The following is a 21,049-nucleotide window of genomic DNA, read 5'->3' on the forward strand; positions in this document are numbered from 1 at the left end:
CTTTGCTCGCCTTCAAAAAAAAAAAAAAATCCACATTAAATAGAAATTAATACACGTTTTTGGTATAACTACTCTTAATAGTAAGTACTACTCCGTAATTAGTTTCTCCAGCCCCCTTCTCCTACAGCTGCCTACTTTTATACATCCACTTAATAAAAATATAAAATTATGTGACATGTTTATACTCATCATTTAGTTATGATAAATGCATCATAAATTTAGGACCATCATACATACATCATTACATCTGACCTTTTTAGTTATGATATATCGATATTCTGACCTAAAACATTAAGACTGAGTACAGTGTGTTTCATTGGTCGTTGGGCCTTTAGTTTGGGGGACGTACCCCAATCAAGCAGACATATACACCAAACACCATACTTCAGCTCTTTATTTTTGTTTAATTGCAACGTTCAAATTCTTATATTACCAATAATGCATATCTTACATTCTATAATTAGCTAAAATGGGACCATCATACGTCTTTTAGTTATGATAAATAAATCTTGACATAAATAATATTTTGCATGACTATAGGAAAAATATACAATATTTCAGTATTTTTTTTTTTAATTATATATAATTCACAACGTTGATATTTTAATATTTTACCAATATTTATATTTTATACGGAGTACTATTAACGTAACACATTTAATAATGTTTTATTGAAGATTATAAATAGCGGAGTAAATATTTCAAAAGTATATACCAAAAAGATTCTTACAAGACTTTAACTATATATGACTATTGTGATTTTCTTAATGTATAAATCATAAAAGATGATCAAATAAGCATTTGTGAATAGTGCACGCACATATACAATCTCCAACTTTACAGTTTAAATAAAAATAACCAAGAAATTAAAGTATTTTTATACACTCGTTCAAAATTAGTTGTCACCTTATAAGTTACGTTTAACTCACACATACTCACACATACTGTCAACTTGCATGCATATTAATCTCGATCAGAATATTCCAAAACAGATGTTATATCATATCATATATCATCGAGACAGTTGGAGTTATTAGTGGGCCTAGTACGTTAGCTAAATCATAGAATTTTCTTGTAGTAGTGTAGAAGTTGATTGAGAAATCTAGAGAGATAAACCAAGCAAGAGATCAGAGATGGTGAACACAGTGAGTTGCTACATTTCGTTCCTAAACAAAACAATGAAGTTACTAGGAATGCAACCCAAGGAAGTGGAGATAGAATCAGGAACAATTATTCATTTCTGGGTTAACAACAACAACGACAACGACAACGACAACAACACGAAGAAGAAGAAGAAGAAGAAGCTACCGCCTTTAGTACTTATACAAGGTTTCGGAGGTGATGGCATACTAACATGGCAATTCCAAGTTTTAGCCTTAAGAAAAAAGTATGACCTTTATATACCCGACCTCTTCTTTTTTGGTGGATCCTATACAACAAGTAAAACTAAGATAACTCCAAGATTTCACGCAGATTGTTTTGCAAAAGGGCTAAGGAAGTTGGGTGTTGAGAAGTGTGTGGTGGTTGGGTTAAGTTATGGTGGGTTTGTTGGGTTCCAAATGGCTGAGCACTACCCTGACTTGGTGGATTCGATGGTGGTTACCGGCTCGGTTTTGGCGTTGTCTGAGTCCATAAGTAGTAAGGCTTTGGAAAGGATAGGGTTTTCTTCTTGGCCGGAGTGTATGATGCCTAATTCTGTTGAAGGTGTCAAGGCTTTTCTTGATTTTACTTCTTATAACTCGCCTTGGATGCCAAAATTCTTCTACAAACACTTCCTTGAGGTACGTATATTATTTCTCATCTCCCTCATTAATTGAAATTGTGGGGAAAAAATATATGGTTGATACATGCATTTTACTTATTATAAATGTTACGAGTAGAAGAATTGCCAACATATAAAATTGATGGGTTTTCAGGGCCTAGTTCGATTTTACATATTATAAATGCTCAAGAGTTTTCAGGTCTAGTTCGATTTTCATATTATAAATGCTCAAGAGTTCAGGTCTAGTTCAATTTTCATATTATAAATGCTCAAGTTTTCAGGTCCTAGTTCGATTTTTCATATATTATTGAGTGTTTTTCATAAATCAAAATTAAAAAATTGAAAAAAATATTAAAGAATAAACAAAATTGGTTTCTCCATACATCGTACGCGAATACGCAACCATTCAAATCATATGAATTAATTGTTATACTCCTTTTTTATCTTTTAAATTTTTACATGTAGATTGATATTTTTTTCAAAACACATTAATAAACGTGCAAAGCCAAGAGGAATAAACAATATAGATCAATTTTTATTTTTTGAATAAATAAATGATAAGTTGTTTAATCCTTGATAAATTCATAATTTTGAGTGGCAATTTTTCAGGGGACTGTGTGTTGTCCTATTGGTCACACCGCGTCTCTACCATCCCCGAGAATAATTGATTTATCTCCTCCAATTTAACTAAACTGTACAATTATTCATTAACTTTTAGGTTTAATAGTTGGGCCTTAATCACTTGTTGGTTCATTATTGTTAATGTATTCATGAGCGTTAAATTAGTCCAATGTTACTCCTTCAATCTCAAGTTCATTTACAAAATTATTATCACGACAAATAGTTTAGATGATATGTTGTTTGATTATCAATTTAATAATTTATTGAAAAAGAAAATTTGAAAGGAGATTAATCAGTATTATGTTAATAGAAAAATAGATGTAATTGTAAATATCTAAGATTATTAAAATTTAATGTGAGAATGTGCACCAATGCACTAATTTAGGTTTGAAAAAAAAAGTTTTTAAACCTATGTGGGAGAGACTTTATCTTATCCTTATTACTTCTAATTAAAATCAGATCAGATTAGAATAGAAGAACTGAGACAAGGCTACACCAAATTATAGAAACAATGTATCTGACAATTATCCATTTCTTTGACCTTAAATGGAAAAGATTTTAAAAATATTAGAAAATTTTTTTTTTTTAAAAAAAAAAATAAATAAAAACACTCCATGTGTATATATTATATTATGATGATTCACATCTTTTGGTAGTTTGCATTAAATCAAATTCCTATTGACTGTTGTAGTTTGCAAAAATGAAATATCCTATATAGAAGAGAAAAGAGACAATAAAAGTTTGACAACTAGTACGAGTGTTATAATTAATACTCTAACTAAATTTGGTTGGAATTAGCAACTTACTTTTTTTTTTTCCTTTTCTTTTCTTTTAACAAAAACAGACGTGTACATAATGAATAATTAATTTGATTATAATGTTATGTAATTATTGGACCACTCTTGGTGTTTAAAATTACTGTATATGTTGCGGCAAATTGTTATGATGCCAGGCTATGTTTAGCACTAATAGGAAGGAGAGAGTTGAAATATTAGAGGCTCTTGTGGTCAAAGATGAGCATGTCACCAATCACCAATTTCGACAGGTAGGCAAAACTTAATTAATGACTAACTATTGTCAAATGTCAAACTATTTTATTAATCCTAGCATAATTTCATTATCAAATTTTCATAATTTTTATATTTTTCCTATTTCACCATTTTAGAGGATACACCTACTATGGGGCGAAGATGACAAAATTTTCAACATGGAAGTGGCAAAGAACTTAAAAGTGTATGATCTTTTTCATCTTTTTTACATAAATGTAATTTATATACTTCGTACTATGCATACGTATTTAGTGCTATTCACCTACGTCAGTTTATACGAGTAATTATATTTTTTGTTACTTTAAGTTTGATATATCGTAATTTGAACTTTCAATAGTGTGATAATTAAATTCGAATAATAAGAGGTAACATCAATGATGCGTGCAGGAGATTAGGCGGCAAGACTAATTTGCAAGTGCTAAAGAAGGCTGGTCACATAGCCCCATTGGAAAGGCCGCTTGCCTTTAACAAATGCCTCAAAAAAATGCTGGACTCCTTGGCTAGATAATTAAATGACCGACAACAAACACGCTTCATACGGAGTAGTTTGTTAAGTTTGGTCGCATTTCAATAGCACCCAATTATTGTAATTCCAGCATATTTACATGCTACTACTACAGTATCGTCATGTTTTTCCTATTCTAATTTATTATTCTCTTGTATAAGCACATGTCAAAATAAAATATTACTTCGTCCCTTAATACTATGCCTGTTTTGAGCATTTCTTCCTCACATAAATAAAGAGAAAGATTAAGGGACGGAAGAAGTAAAAAATTATTGTGATTACCATCATTGAACAATAATGATGGGTAGAATAAAATTGTTGAACAAAATAACATTATTGTTATTGGGTAATATATCATCATGTTTTTCCTATTCTAATTTATTATACTCTTGTATAAGCACATGTCAAAAAAATTTTTTTTTAAAAAAAAAAAAATTATTGTAATGGACATGAAACATTGAACAATAATGATGGGTGATTAAATTGGTAAAAAGCAAGATGATGTCATAACAGTATAATTGAATCCGTCATAAACAAAATAGCACGGAGTAAAATTTAAAGAGACAAAATGAACACATCAAGCTTGGGCCTTGGGGAACATGCTCAAACAATCAAAGTCAAACATATAAATATATAATAATACTTCATCTGTTTTTTCTTTTTTTTTTTCTTTTTTTTTTTAATGTACCACTATTTGTTATTTCATGCTTGCTAATATATAATACCGACCTTGCTATCAATATCTTTAATGATACTTTTGTAAAAATTATAAAAAATTGATATGATTATTTGAAAAGTAGATAGTAATACGAATCTAACTAGATCCAACATGAGACAGTCCTAAAAAAAAAATAAAAAAAATAAAAAAAAGTAAATAAATAAATAAAATCCTACATGAGACATGCATGACTATGTTTTATTTCCTTAGATATATCACAAAAGATAATTATAAAACTAGTGTGAATAGTATTAATGCGATGTTGTGGTAGTTCAAATTTAGATATATGTATACAAGTATATCACATACTCTCTCCGTTTTTAAATACTTGGTCCAATTCTATAATGAATATATTATTAATTTTCAATTGTTAGAATTTATACTTATTGATTTAAGATATTAGTGATCAAAGATTAATATCGACATGCGTGTCTAAGAGAAATGGAGCAAGTATCTAAAAATTGAGGGAGTATGATTTAAGTTACATGCATTCATTATCATCAATATACTTGTAACTATTAATCACAGATAAATTATTGGAAAGAATTGATGATGATACATCACCGAGACAGCTGTAGTTATTAGTTGGCCTAGGTAGCTAAAACAAATTAAATCAAAGATATGTCTTGTAGTTGTGTAGATGTGACCCGGTTAATTAGCTGAAATAACGAAATTTCTTGTATTAGGGTAGACGTGCATCATATAACGACACATTAAATTCAAAGTGATCGAGAAAGATAGAGATAGAGAGGGAAAGTGAAAGAGATCGAGATGGTGAACACAGTGAGTTGTTACATGTCCATTTTACACAAAATGATGAAGTTTGTAGGGATGCAATCTAAGGAAGTTGAGATAGATCCAGGAACAATTATTCATTTTTGGGTTAATAAAAAAAATCATAACGACGACAACAACAACGACAACAACACGAAGAAGAAGAAGAAGCTACCGCCTTTAGTTCTTATACAAGGTTTCGCAGGTGATGGTATATTAACATGGCAATTCCAAGTTTTATCCCTAAGAAAAAAGTATGATCTTTATATACCCGACCTCCTCTTTTTTGGTGGTTCCTATACAACAAGTAAAACTAAGATAACTCCAAGATTTCATGCAGACTGTTTTGCAAAAGGGCTAAGGAAGTTGGGTGTTGAGAAGTGTGTGGTGATTGGGTTAAGTTATGGTGGGTTTGTTGGGTTTCAAATGGCTGAACACTACCCTGACTTGGTGGATTCGATGGTGGTTACCGGCTCGGTTTTGGCGTTGTCTGAGTCCATAAGTAGTAAGGCTTTGGAAAGGATAGGGTTTTTGTCTTGGCCGGAGTATATGATGCCTAATTCTGTTGAAGGTGTCAAGGCTCTTCTTAAAAAAGGTTCTTATAGCTTGCCTTGGATACCTAACTTCTTCTACAAACACATTCTTGAGGTACTTGACTAATTTCTTCTCTTTCTCAATTGAACTAATGGAAAAATAATGGTTCACAAATGCATTATTCTAGTTATTGTATTATAAATGTTAGAATTGTAGAATTGATTTATCGAGAAAACAATTTTATTAATTTACAAGACATTATCAATAAATACCACACCTTGTTTTGATGATAAATTGTTTGATTAATATCTTTATCATATTATTTAAAAATAATTGAGAGCAAATCATGGAGTATTATTTGATTTTAAAAAAAGAGAGAGATGTCAAGATCTAAGAAATTAAATTAAATTAGGTAGTATTATTTTTATTTTCATTAGGGGAAAGAGATGTTATGTACAAAAATAATTTGTGGGGTTATTCATAAAGCATACTTGTGAAAAGACTCTTTGATTTATAATTGAAAATAGAAAGAAAGTTTTAAAGCTAATATAGGATAATATAGGATTAGGTATAATCAATTCAAAATAGTAAATTTATGTTTAAAATGTATGATATACTTATACAAAAATTAAATCATGATAAAGATGGGTTCTATTTAAAGTCTTCACCGGTACCTGCCTTATATTCTTATTTCGGAGAAGAAATTGTTGTTTAAATTAGATTTGATCAGAATTAAAAAAAATTAAGACCAAATTAGATTATAAACTAATATTTTTAGACACGATATTGTACAACAATCCCAACCCAACAAGTGTATTTTTTCACTTATTATTTTGTAGGATAACATATTGGTTAAAACAATCTCAACAAGTATATCTGATCCGTTTCATATGTGCTGAAATTACTGTATATATTGCTGTAAATAATTGTTATGATGCCAGGTCATGTTTAGCAATAGGAAGAAGAGAGTTGAAATATTAGAGGCTCTTGTGGTCAAAGATGAGCATGTCACCAACCATCAATTTCGACAGGTCTGCATGTATAATAATATAATTCTATTAATTAATAACTGATTATCATTCTTAATTAGTAAATAACAATATATTTTATTATTCGTAGCATGATTTCTATATCGAATTTCTAATAATTTTTTATATTTCCCCTATCCCCCTTGTAGAGGATACACTTACTTTGGGGCAATGATGATAAAATTTTCAACATGGAAGTGGCAAACAACTTGAAAGAGTATTGATCCTTCTTTTTGGCATGAATGTAATTAAATTTATTATGCATACATAGTGGTATCGTTCGCATTAGTCCATAATTACTTACTATTATCGTATTACGTTGATATATATACTGTACTAATTTGGTCTTTTTAGCGTGATAACTAAATTCGAACAAAAAGGTAATAAAGTGATCAAGGCAACACTTATGTCTTATTGATTACTGACGGTGCAGGAGATTGGGAGCCGAGACTAACTTGCAAGTGCTAAAGAAGGCTGGTCACTTAGCTCCATTGGAAAGGCCGTGTGCCTTCAACAAATGCCTCAAAAAAATGTTGGACTCCTTGGCTATTGATAAGTGATCAACAACAAGTCAACAAACACGCTTCATAGTTTTTGAAGTATTTGTCGCATACTACCTCCGTTTCTTATTATCTGTAACAAAGGGGTTTTATTTGTTATAGTAGTACATAAAATATTCATTTGTTACAATTAATAAGAAACAGAGGTAATATAAATAGTACCCAATAATTACAATTCCAAATACGGAGTACGTATATTCCTTCGTCATTTGTTTTATTTTCACAATTTTTTTTTTTAAAAAAAAAAAACAAAAAAAAACATTTGATTATTAATTTTTAAATTGTTTATCAGTAAAATAATAAAAAAAAAAAGTTGAAATTAAATATGTTAAAACAATTTAGCAAGATTATTTAAGTGATTGTATGAGAATTTACGGTCAAAATTAAAAGTTTGACATCACAAAAAAAAAAGGGTTTTTGTATACAGTAACCCTTTTTTTTTTTTTTTTTTTTCACTTTTCTACATTGTGCCTCAACATATGTGACTTTCTACACTGTAAGTCTGTAACCCCAATATACTTTTTGTTGTCATACAGTAACCTTATCGTTATCCTGCCGTTAAAAAATTCTGTTAGTCGGGCCCACTCTCCATTGATTAATATTTTTTTATCGAATTGGTATTCCGTCAAAGGTTTCGGGGCTATTTTGGTTCTTAGGAAACCAAATTGAGCTCATATTTGGCAAAAAAAATAACGTAAATGCCTCGTTTTGCTTATTAAAAAATAGGGCTTTATTGCATCTATAACATGTCACTTGTCAAAATATTAAGGAATTCTATAATATAGCTACGATTAGTGGACCGTGTGAAAATTTTATGCTAGCTGATTTTTAATTTATTTTTTATGTCAATGATCTCAATTTTGAAGAATTTTAAATTCATACTCGTTATGTATATACGTATCTTGGATCTCTCATTAAAATTAATATTATAGGGTGCAATAATTTCTAAAATTCTTTAAAGAAAAACAAAAATTACTACGTAATTGTAACTACGTATTATTGGACAGAACAACCAAGGAATGGTGTCTTGATCTTAGAAATTGTCAACGAGATTAAAATAAAGCATCCCATGTTATGGTCCCATGTTATGGTCCAACATCAATACATTAATATTTTTCATTTCGAAGGTTATGTCGCATGCATGAGGTCACCATAGCAATTAGCAATATACGAAGTATATATATATGAACATGCTTGTTCATCGTTCAAAAACAGGATATTATAATAATTAAGATACAAAATACAAAACCATGGAACATCAACAAAAAATTCCAGCGATAATTCTGAAATTAGCCATTTTATTTTTCTTCTTACATTGTTTCTGTAAACCCGTTACCTCTCAATCAATTATCAATAGCATGTCCTTCTCTTGTATAGTCGATACAAATGCTAGCATTTCCTATCAAAACAATGTCTACAATCTTTACTCCGCCTTTACCGCCCACGCCTCGCTAGGCGGCTATTACTTCACCAGCGCCGGGGACCAACCCGACGTCGTATACGGCTACTACATGTGTCGTGGAGACCTCTCTTCCGATCACTGCGACAGTTGTATAGTCAACGCCACAAAATTTGCTCAAGAAGCAGATTGTAAACATAAAGATGGCTTTTTCGATTCTGACGAATGCATCTTTCGATATGCCAATCACTCAATGTACGGCCTATTAGAACCGGCCACAGTTTTAACTACTGGCGCACCCACGGCGAACGTGTCAAACTACAAGCAGTACAACCAAACTTTGGGGGTATTGATGGAAACGCTAATTAGTGAAGCAGCATTTAAAAATGGATCGTCGTCGAATGTAGCGGGTTTCGCCACCAGAGAAGCGAGTGTTACAAGTGATGAAACAATTTATGGTCTGGCTCAGTGTACACCGGATATAGTTGGAGTTAATTGTAGCAGGTGTTTGAGATCTGCGCTTTCTTCTTTAAGGTATTGTTGTGATGGTACTCAAGGGGCGAAAACTACTAGGCCTAATTGTTTGCTACGATATGATAATCGCACGTTTTATCATATTTTGGATTCCAATGATTCCCCTTCTAGTACCCAAGAAAGATTGAAATATAGCATTTTTTGGGTTATGATTATTATTTCTTCTGTTTTGATCTTGGTTCATATGTGATATGTGAAGTATGTAGGTGGCTGAATTGTTCTATAATATTAGAAAATTTGTGTATTATCACATTAATGTAATAAACTAAATGCCTACTACGGAGTACAATTTACTAAGATTTTTCATCATTGTTACTATATAGTACTTCGTTTGAGGCCCGAATTGGTAACCTTTGAAACATAACTCAAACCAAACTATTTTCAAATACGGAGTAGTAGTTTGACCAATAGCAAGTGTAATTTTAGAGTGGTTTTTAGGTTTAACTTGTTGAAGTATATCCCACCAAATAACACATGTAAGAGTCCCACATTGGTTGAAGAAGAAAGAGTTAAACACTTTATAAAGCTAAAGGGCTACTCTTCCTATTGCCATATGGTTTTGGGATGGAACCTCCTTGGACTTGTGAAGTGGACTCTCTCTCTTGGTTTGCGGGTGCGGCCCAGGCCCGCGTTTATGGCTACTCCTCCTATTGCCATATGTTCTAAGAAGTAGATTAAGGTATTATGTTTTAACTCGGGATAACCATGCATATATCTTCACTTTGTTATAAATGATTAAATGAAATTAAAGTTTTTCAGACGTGCAACTTACATTATCTAACCCTTTATTTGATAAATGAGTCTTTTTTAGAAATTCGTACCTACCCAAACTCTAGTAGCTATAGTACAAAGACGTGAAGTTACCTGATGGGCGATAGTATGTAATGTAATTATATAAGGTTTGTAACGCTTTATTAGCCTCTTGAAAAACGCGATAAAAGACATTAAGCAAAATTGAAAAAAAAATAATTAAAAAAAAAAAAAAAAAACACACACACTCTAACAAAGACACCCAAAAACGAATCGCCATACGCCCATACCTAAGAGTGAAAGTCTGAAAGATAGAGTATAAATAAATTGTCAATATTTGGTTACTCGTATTTCATTTTGGGAGGGAAGCAAAGAATAGTCAACCTACATATACTCTTTGAGAGGTGAAGAATTCCCCGCCAAAACAAAAACCATATGAAACTCACAATCGCGGGCTAACTGCGATTGAAACAGATGAATTTCGCGATCAATTCCTCTCTATCAACTCCATCTCTAACAATCAAGGTAATGTATTTGATTTTGCACAATTTTAATCATGAATTGTAAAATTGCAAGTTAATTTTTCGCAATTGAAAACCTTAATCACAACTTCAAACCCTAATTTATTTGCAATTCCAGATTCCTCAATTTCGTACTACATTTGTGTTGGCGTGATCGATAATTGAGGTGAATGCATTGATATTCGCTCAATTGATCGATTTTAGGGTTTTAACTTCTCTCAACTTCATCACTAACAATTAAGGTAAATTATTATTATTATTATTTTTTTTGAACTATTCTATCACACAATTGTCAAATTACAAGTTAAATTTTCGCAATTAAAAACCTTAATCTCAACTTCAATATCAAATTCTAACCCTAATATGTTTGTAATTCCAGAATTCCTCATTTTTTGCACTAAATTTGTGTCCGCTGATTGAAAATTGAAGTGAATGCATTGATTTTCGCCTACTTATCGATGATTTTCACCAAAGTGATCGATCTTAGGGTTTTGCTGTCCGATGGCAATTGTTCGTCAATTCAGGTTAGTTAACATCAGCGTTAAACCTGTTGTTGTTGTTGTTTTTTTTCCTCTTCAATTAAAGTGATCAATCTTTGTATTGGTTTGTTTGATCGTAGTATGCATTTTAGAGATTTCTATTAGATACGGAGTAGATTCTAACTGTCTGCTAAAGGTTGAGTTAAAAAATAAAATAAAATAAAATAAAAAATTAGTAGAAGACGACTCCACTGGGGATCGAACCCAGAATCTCTGGTTTCGTAGACCAGCGCCTTATCCATTGGGCCATGGAGTCCTTGTTGATATTATTTTAGTGCAATAAGAAAGGGAGGTTCAGTTTAGAAGGTTCTTTATTATGCCAATGAGTGTAGTAACAAATGATTCCCATGGGAATCGATTTGGCTAAAGTTGTAGTCCTTTATCTATCCAATTTTTAGTATTGAATTGTTATGTATAAACATATACTCTAATAGAGTAATACTACTGACACTTTGACCTTTGAAGTGATATTTTGGAATATTTGTATCACGTCTTAATTTTTAGACGTGATTGATCAAAAAGGATTTCAAAATGTACATTAGGATGATACTACCCTTGATAAAGCATAAATTTATTTTCCTCACCACCACATATTACCACCTATCAAATCGGCTGCTAAAATACTGATTTTGTAAAAGAGAAATATCCTACGGGTTGGAATTAATTTTGAGACTTTTAAAAAGATGGAAACTCAGAGATTAGATTTTTACCATATATAGTTATGATTCAAGTATCCAAATTACTAAAACAGATATTCCATAGGTAACCAATTCGGAGATGCCGAAAATGCTCCAATGTTAGTTTTTCAGTGGGTAATCTAGACGTGTAATATCTTGAGATGTGATTCCTTAGGATTTGGTGGAGGAAGGATATTTCTAGCTCAATCAAGTTGGGATATGAAGTTAGACGGGGTATATATTTTCTATGGCCAATCAAATTTGAGATGCTTTGCCAATATCTCAACTCAGCTTTCACTTATTAGGTTGAGGGATTTGTGAAGATTCGCCAATAAAAAAAATTCTGAAAAGTACTCTTTGATGGTTACTTCTTGGCCAAGCTTGGATTTCTTGAAGGCTCAACTTTCAGCTATGTAGTCTTTCTTGGAACCATTGGTTAGATGATAGACGCTTCGTACTTTATTGAGGAGTTGATTGGCTGATTCTGCTTTGTGACCCAAGTTAATGCTCTCAAAAAACTGTAGTTTAAGGAGGTTTAGATTGTGCAGCAGTCTTTGGGCCATCATTGTTTAGTACTCTAGTCTTGAGTTTATCTGGAAAATATTTTTAGTTTTTGACCATATCATTACAAGGGTGGCAACTTACTAGTACTTTTTCTCTTGATTCGTACTTCCTGTAGCTTGTGATCTTTGTATTTTACGTCCATTTTTTCTCTCTTGAGTTGTTATAATGAGTAGAACATGCCAAGTTAAATACTCCCTCTTTCCTATATTTGTTTTCTCTGACTTGCACTTGAAAATCGCATCATGATTTTGTGCTTTTACTTAAATCTGCATCGAAAGTCAATTTGTAAGTTGGAATACTAAAAGCAGAACAGACAGAGTATTAGGTACAATAACATCCCTTTTTATGATGCCAAGCATTGATCCTAATTAAACATTTGAAATTTATTACCTTAGCCTATGAAGCATAATACACTATAACTAATCTAATTAGTTTGTTCATGGAGCACGCTCTGTCAAGTGTCAATGGCTGCTGTGAGTATTTTTGGTTACAAATGTGACGATTCTTGTGTAAAAATGGATGTCCTCCCTTGTTCCTACGAACTTTTCAGTTTTCAATGTTTTGGAGCTCAATGGGTTTCATTTTAACTCAGAAGCTTCCTGGTAGAACTGGCTGTGTGCACCTTCTTTTTTAGATGTTTCATGCCCTTAGTTTATTGATGCATTCATCCTATAAATGTGTGGAGTCAATTCTGTTTTAGCTTTTTTGTAGAATATTTGGTCACAGTGCTATTGGTTGTCTGATCTATTAAAATTCTATCAGGATGAGGAATCTTTGTCTAATATGATAGGAGAATTTCATATCATGATAAGTATCTGTTGATCTTCAATAGTAACGGGAACATTATTTTGGTACTAATGGATGACCTTTTGACATAAGATATATCAGGAAAATATAACATGACACACCGACATACTAATATACTATACAGTGAACTAATATAGAACCTCTGGAATTTGAGCTTAAGAGAAATGTAGGAGTTCTTGTCAATCTATTTCAATAAGTTCTATTATATTCTTATTTGCATTAGTTAAGTGATTTATGGGAAACTTATGCATGTAAAATTGTAAGACACGCTCATGTTTAAGCCTCACTTTCATGTTTAGGTGTCCATTTATAGAACAGAAAAGATAAAGTGCAAGACACTTACATGAAATCAAGTCATTCGAAAATACTTATAATACACATTGATACAACATTACAGAAGCTATGGTCAAGTAAGACCCTCTTAGACTGCAATTACAGGAAAAGGATAAAGGAACATAAGAGGCTTTGCCAGACTAAATCGTAGCTACTGCACTTGGTGTTACAACTTCACTGCAACCTGAGATACCTTAGCTGCCTGGAAAAGTATGAAAAGTAAAAAGTTAATCTTAGGAACAAATTCCTCCACTTTTTTCTATATTTATTTACACTTGGACTTATTTTATGCTGAGGGGAATTGGGGGATGGAGTTGTTCTATATGCAGCAATTTAGGTACCACTTTGCATGCATGGATTTTTATGCAACCTTTAAATTTTGGCCTTTGAAAAATTTACTTGGATCATTGATGCTGTTTAATCGTGTTTGGGTCATTTTCGCCAATAATTTAAAAAAGATAAAAATAGCTAAGCCTGAGAGCAGGGTTGAGACTTGTTTTTTATTTTAAAAATATTAAATTGTTATACCTTTTAACAAATATAATTAAAGGGGCACAGACCAACACAAGGTGGGATCTGGAATCAATTTAGGATGAGATCACATGTGAACTTTTATCTTGGACTTGAGACAGGATAAGCAGGTAAGAAAAGAATATTTTTAGATTCAGATTCTTCCTGTCAAAGTATACAACCTATAATTGATAATCAAGCCAAATTATATGGGCCATCTAAACTCCCAAACTTTCCAAGATTTTCCTATCAACTTTCCTGAACTTAGAAGTTGGATCCCTGGTCCCCTTCATCCCTGTGAAATTGAACTCGTACAACAGGGCATACCGGCATATGCAACTTAAATTAACGTTGGCCTAATTACATGCATGATATATGTTGTATGCTAATTGTTTATGTCATATTTTAGTAGAAATTTAGCCAGGTTGATTACAATAACTTCCATATGCATTGACCATGTTGCATTAAAATAAATATTTATGAATGTGTTATACTTTAATCCTTGTTTCCTACATAAGTTCTTATGCATTTTATTTATAGATTTAATGTTGATCAAAATTATATTCCATGTTTAATGACATGTTGGTTGAGACTTGAGAGATACCTTTGCTCCTCATTGAAGTTCATGGAGTTCCCGGTGGATTGCCTGTAGTTAGGAATAGGGACACGACCTGCCTCAATTCGGTTGAGATCCTCAAGGAGGATCTCATAGTGCCTCTTGACTTCTTCGGCTGATTTCCCATCCACAAGCCTGGCAACATTCTGCCAACGATCTTTGGTATCCTTGTCATACAACGCAAGAGCCCTCTCGAATTGCTTGTTCTGTTTTCCTGTCCATGGTGTGTTCATGTTCCTGTTTGAAGCCATTGTATAGTTTGTATATCAGTTTGAGAGACTTGAAACGAAAAGAGTGGAAGGACAAGATTTGATTTGGTTTATTGGAAGGTTAGGGAGGGATGGGGAAGGTTGTTATTTATTTTTTTGAAGAAGTGAAGAAACTTGTGGCTTTCACGCTTTCATTTGTAGAATGAGGTTACAAATAAAGGCTACTTATAAGGAGGTCAAAAAGGGGTGTGAGGGGGAAAGAGAGAGAGAGAGAGAGAGAGAGAGAGAAGAAGCCAGTTGGCGAATCTGTTTATCAGCGAAAAGGTGGAGAAAAATGAGTGACCCGTCTCTTTAGAAACCACAGGATCGAAATTCCATTGGAGAAGCAAGGCAAAAGAACATAAAGAATCACTTTCAAAACAATGGGAAAGGAGATAGGGGATCTCTTCTTGGTTTCTATGGAGTCTTATAGTTCCACTGAGAACCTTTAATTCCAGGGGAAAACTGTTTATGTTTTTTAATTATTAGTTGTTTTGCATTAAAAAGGAAAAAAATAAATATCAGATGTTCCTGTGCAACTAAGGTCTTAAAGTTTTGTTGAGGTGGGGATGTGGCTTAAGAGAAACTAACCTATGCTGTAGGTGGGTCACTTTGATAAACCAAAAAAGGATTTATGGCTTTGTTTTTTCCTATTTCCTGATAAAGAAAATATTCTTCAAATTTGCATCTGAGTTTAAATTAAATACGTACTTTACTTTATTTTGCTGATATAATTGGACAAAAGTCCTATGAAATATCTCTATTTCCTCTGTGATTGTACTGTATTCTTTATTAATGCATCTATCTATCTAGGATTTGATGGTGGAGTGGTTTGCTTGGGGTAGATTTTTTTAGTTTTCAGGTATTGAATCGCAAAGTTTATAGAAGTAGCATGCTATAAACATAGACTTATTGCAATTTTTTTGGACTACAATATTTAGTAGTAGGAGAGCATTCCAGAATTAGAATGAAAGAGGGAGTTAGATCATATAGGATTCGTTAAATAGGAGCGAGTTAGATCTTACTCTGAAGCTTAATTATTGCCTAATTGTTCACTTTAATAGTTTTATCTCTTGTTTTGAGGTTGAATGGGCTCTTATGTAACTTACAATTCGGAATTAATTTAGGAACCTATAAAGCAAAGGTGAATGGTTAAAGCTTCAACTAAGACAGAAGTTATTGGAGGTGATTTTTCACTCCATGAACATATACAGACTACAAATTCATGAGTTGAAAGCAAAGTAAAATTTGCCTCAGCTTATGGTCTCTTAGGTTTTTTTGGCTTTTATTTGAACTTCTAATATACTTTGTATAATGCATTTTTTTTTCTCAAATGAATGGCTTTCTTTGAGTTAGTAATTGTTACTGTAATATTTTAAGATTGTTGGTTTGAGTGTAACTCTTCAAACTTTGTTTCAAAAAAAAAAAAAAAAAAAAAAAAACTCTTCAAACTTGGCTTCCTTGTAAACAATGGGTCATTATAGTTGGATAAATATTGATTTTCACGACTTCATGATAGTACAAACTAGAAGAGTGGCAATCGATGAAATAACACAATTTACTTTGATTCTTTTGTTTGTTTCTTTCTCCTGTTGTACGATATTGATCAAAAAAAAAAAATTTCTTGCATGTCAGCATCTAACTCTGGCTTGTACGTGATTTCTGCAATCTACAACAAGATTTTGTCCTGATAGCTAAAGCTGAGGTAAATGCCAACAAACTGAATACTCAACCATGCAAATATTAATATCTTTATTGTTATCACATATCTTTGGTATTTGAGATATGGATTTATTTGCTCAGAAACAACATTCCAAAACCATTTACTAGCTAGCTAACTATTTTGTGTAGCCTAGGTAGCTTAAATCTTGAGCCATTTTTATGAGCATATCTTGTTGTCTACTTGTGAAATCAGCTGTGCATGTCTCCCTTTTTGCTGACCAATAGAATTCTACTACTTGGCATTACATGCTTAATACTTTTATACTTTCTCCGTTTCTATTTAGTTGACGCGTTTGATTTAGGCACATATATTAATGAGAGGAGAGAGAGTGAGAGAGAATGAAAAAGCAAGTGGGGTAGCTTATAAATGCAAGGTTAAAAAGTTACCCTAAAAGGAAACGTGTCAACTAAAAAAAAAAAAACTTCCTGAAAAGAAATACGTGTCAACTAAAAAGATTCGGAGGTAGTATAAGAGAAAGATGAAAATAAAATCATGACCTCACTTCCTCCCTTGCATACATATCAAAACTCCCTTTGATAGGTTGAAAGCAACTCAGCATAAAACATATAAGCTATGTTCTAAATCTAAGGTATTAGAACATTTAAGCTCAATAATTGGTAGTCATTTTTGGATACTAAAAAGAGGAAATTGTACAAGTTAAAAATTAACAATGTTAGTTGACAAAAACCTAAGAATAGATTTCAAACCTCTTATGGAATGCAACTTTTAAGGACCTACAGATGTAATTTTTTAAAATATATTGTCCAACACCCTACATCCATTTATAAAGCCACTTATTTATTTTACTCAAATGCCTTTTTAAGAATACCCAATTGCTTATAGTGGTGAATATATTGGTAGATTTTGGAACCTATAAAGTATATTTTCTTTTGAGAAATATTTGTGTTGGACTGGTGTGGTTTACAATCATAAGACCACTTTTGTGAGTTATTGTAAGCATGTAACCCTGGCTCAGTTTCTTTCTTCCTTTGGCCCAACTTATCTACAAAGTGATCTTATGATAGTAAATTGGTCTTATTTAAAGTTTTGTATATTCTTAAAACCGGTATCGGGATCTTTACAAAAAGCTTGCTAACGTCTTTCTTGTTGTAGCTACGAGCAAAAAATTAATGATATAATTGCTTATATATATATATATTAAATTATCAAGACTCCTTAGCATGAGAGATACCACTTTATTTTGTTGACTTGTTTTATAAGGAAGTTGAAGTGCATGAGCCATAAGTTATAGCATGAATCATAGATGTAAATCATGCATTATGAGAGTATGTTGCTAGACTTGGCTAATTTAATTATTAGATCTTTATTTACTGCCCAATTCGAATTACTCACGCCATATGGTCTTTCTTCAACCCATATGAACTCCAACCCAACCCAACCAAATCAAAAATGGCTTATATTCCACTTTATTTGTTGTCTTATCCAATGTATAAAAAGGCTCAAGGTGCACCAAGGCATTTTGGAGTACCTTGCGCCTAAGGCGTGCCTCATTGAAGTGAGGCACATATAATAAGAAATAAAAAGAATTCTCAAAAAAGCTCTTTGTGCGCCTCAGGTTGCGCCTTAGTGCGCTTAGGCGCGCCTCATTGAAGTCGCCTCACCCATATTATAAAAAGTGCATGACCTGTAACGCCTTACGCCTCTCGCCTTAGGCGCGCTTTTTCAAACATTGGTCTTATCACTGAAGGATGCATGGTCCTAATGTTTCTATTTTGAACTATTCACATGAACCTATAGAATCTTAAATTGTCTTTGAATCACTGTAGTATAAGTGAAAATAAGCTTATGCATAAATCTTAGATTTCTTTGGAGGGTCATATATTTTTCGTTTTCAACTAATTATCTTATTCTTCCCTTTTTATTAGTTCTATCTTCCGATTCCATTTATATCCACTCCTACTTCTAAGCTTACGATTACTCCCTCTACTTCTTTTTTCTTGGTAAATTTTTCCGCTTTGATTCACATATTTTCTTTGTCTAATAATGTATGTTACTTTATTAGTAAAAGTTTATATGCTTTATGTTTCAAGAATATATGTTAAGTTGATTCTAATAATATTTTACATATGTATTTATTTTTATATTTTTTTTTCTTTGTAAAAACTATGGCCGAAACAAGAGAAGAGTTATTAAAAAAAAAAGGTCCTTTGGAATACATGTTCCTATCAGCGTTCTCGTCCCAAACTAAGAAAGTCACTTGATGATCCTTTGATTATGTCCAAGATTAGCTCTAAAAGTAATACCAGCAAATTACTTGAAAAAAGCTCTAGCTCTTTTTAGGCCTAAAGATACGATTTTATACATACATGAAGCTCACGTGGCATGAAAAGGTAAGAGGGTCAGAAGGACAATAAGTTCAGTGCATGGAAATAAAAATTGACATCTAAAAGGTTTCTTAATTTATGTTGGTTTTGGAAAAATAGGTCTTGCAAGAAATTTCTGTGGTTTGCTAGAATGGTTCATTTGATTATCGAAAAGTTGTAGTTTTAGTAGCTTAAGATGATGCTGACTAGGTTGCCAAATTTCACTCCTTGTTGCTTGTAGGAATTTGTGGTTTTCCATTCTTAATATGTAGTACTTTGGATCTGTTGTTAGTGTTTGATTTTGTTAGTTCACGAAGGAAATAGTCCTTCATATGACATATACAAACGGAAAATACATGGAAACTGAAAGAAAAAATATATATATATATCTTTCGTTTAGACTCATCAAATAGATTAGCATGCCTTACCTAATTTTCTGACCTAATTGGCCTATGTTTTCAAAATCTGTTTCACAAAATTACCTTCTTGCAAAATTCCTAAATGCTTCAGCTTATCTTAGGTGTTTTGGTATAAGTATTATTATCCCCCAAATTTCTCACTTTCCAAACCTAGTTGGGCCCAAAGTTTGTGGTTGATGGTTCCTTGCCATTTGTATGTGTGGTTACATTGATGATCTATGAAGCCATTACAAAAGTTAATTATGACTTGGCTTGAGAATGGAGAGCAAATTAAGGGAACTGGCCTTATTTAGTTTGCTTTTTGATCGTTTTGATTTACTCGTACTTTAGAGTTCTAGACTAATCAACATTTTATTGAAGTTTTGTTTTGTTTTTTTTTTGTTTTTTTTTTTTTTTTTTTTTTTTTTTTTTTTTTTTTTTGTTTTTGACAAAAACTTTTTATTGAAGTTGAAAGGCGAAGTTTTTAGATGCCTTCAATATAGAGTTATTTCTAATAGTAGGTTGGTGTTCACAATAGAACTCCCCTTTCCCAATTTTACGGTATGTGGTCCTTGACTCTTACATTAGAATTAGAATAGCATAAATAGAGGAAAAAAAAAAAAAGGCCCCTTTTAGAATAGGATATCACTTTAAAGTTCTCCTCTAATGTTTGGTGTATTCTCTTTTTTTAAGTGTCAAATCACCCCCAACAAATTGGATAAGAAGATTTATGAGTCATGTCCTTTCATAGGCCTAAAGTAGTTGCACCACTAGGATCTGGCCCATTTCAGTTGTTACCCAATTGCCTTTTTTTATTACTAAGAACTTCTTGAGGGCATTACTTTAGCCAAATTTTATTCGAATAGGAATATTGATTTAAGATGCAGATCAGGAGATAATAGAAACAATGCTATAGCAAGAGGAATCATTCAATATCTTGCTGCATAAGGTGATGATAGAGATACCATTAGTATTATGGCCAACTTGGAAAAAGAAAAAAAAAAAAAAAAAAAACTTAAAGCAAAATAGTGAGAGTAAAATATTCATTTCACTCTTGTGGGGTTTTGGAGTTGATGCTATTTGTTGGGAGTGTAAATATATGTGTATATATAATTATAGTAATATGAGAATTTACAGGGGAAAGAAAGGGAGATATTCTGATGATGATCTCCCAAAGAAGTGTACTAGTATCATTCTCATTTTAAGGCCATTGTCACTTTTTGTGCTAGGAATTTTTCTTTTGACTCTTATGAGTGTTGAAGGTGTGATGCCAATATTTTGCCACCATTGGTTTTTCTTTTTTTTTTTTTTTTTTTTCATGATGCCTATTCTTTCAACTATGTTTGGCATAATCCTTTTCTTTCAAAATGCTTTGACTCTTGGATGTTTGAAAACAGTCTCTACTAATCACAATTGATTCAATTGAAAATTAAATTAGAATGATGCTATGCATGGTCTAATGGTCTATTATTAGAAAATATGAATTATAAGAATGTCTATAGCAACCATTGGAAATCCCTAGTGCAAATTAGACACTTTTGCGACCTCCTTGTAG

The 21,049-nt window shown here is 32.1% G+C and overlaps 4 protein-coding genes and 1 non-coding gene across 5 annotated transcripts; 3 read left to right on the forward strand and 2 right to left on the reverse strand.

Annotated features, from left to right (window-relative positions):
- The first annotated feature begins 1,060 nt into the window (after positions 1 to 1,060).
- On the forward strand, positions 1,061 to 3,727 carry LOC145621524 (uncharacterized). The gene is made up of 3 exons (XM_081676255.1): positions 1,061 to 1,781; positions 3,336 to 3,428; positions 3,549 to 3,727. Exons 1-3 carry the CDS (start codon positions 1,134 to 1,136, stop codon positions 3,714 to 3,716), a joined length of 909 nt encoding a protein of 302 aa, XP_081532381.1. The 5' UTR covers positions 1,061 to 1,133; the 3' UTR covers positions 3,717 to 3,727.
- Positions 3,728 to 5,426: 1,699 nt separating this feature from the next.
- On the forward strand, positions 5,427 to 7,588 carry LOC145621555 (uncharacterized). Its single transcript, XM_081676283.1, has 4 exons — positions 5,427 to 6,077; positions 6,905 to 6,994; positions 7,141 to 7,208; positions 7,425 to 7,588. Exons 1-4 carry the CDS (start codon positions 5,427 to 5,429, stop codon positions 7,549 to 7,551), a joined length of 936 nt encoding a protein of 311 aa, XP_081532409.1. The 3' UTR covers positions 7,552 to 7,588.
- Positions 7,589 to 8,909: 1,321 nt separating this feature from the next.
- LOC145620037 (putative cysteine-rich repeat secretory protein 6) lies at positions 8,910 to 9,674 on the forward strand. Its single transcript, XM_081674692.1, has one exon. It carries the CDS (start codon positions 8,910 to 8,912, stop codon positions 9,672 to 9,674), a length of 765 nt encoding a protein of 254 aa, XP_081530818.1.
- A 1,803-nt stretch (positions 9,675 to 11,477) lies between these two features.
- On the reverse strand, positions 11,478 to 11,550 carry TRNAR-ACG (transfer RNA arginine (anticodon ACG)). Its single transcript has one exon. It is a non-coding gene; the product is annotated as a tRNA-Arg (tRNA).
- Positions 11,551 to 13,686: 2,136 nt separating this feature from the next.
- Positions 13,687 to 15,217, reverse strand: LOC145619319 (protein RADIALIS-like 4). The gene is made up of 2 exons (XM_081673990.1): positions 14,790 to 15,217; positions 13,687 to 13,877 (listed from the first exon to the last, which is right to left on the reverse strand). The coding sequence occupies exons 1-2, from the start codon at positions 15,050 to 15,052 to the stop codon at positions 13,850 to 13,852; spliced, it is 291 nt and encodes a 96-aa protein (XP_081530116.1). The 5' UTR covers positions 15,053 to 15,217; the 3' UTR covers positions 13,687 to 13,849.
- Between the last annotated feature and the right edge of the window lie 5,832 nt (positions 15,218 to 21,049).

This window comes from Chenopodium album, chromosome 27 (genome assembly GCF_948465745.1).
Source record: "Chenopodium album chromosome 27, dcCheAlbu1.1, whole genome shotgun sequence".
NCBI lineage: Eukaryota > Viridiplantae > Streptophyta > Magnoliopsida > Caryophyllales > Amaranthaceae > Chenopodium > Chenopodium album.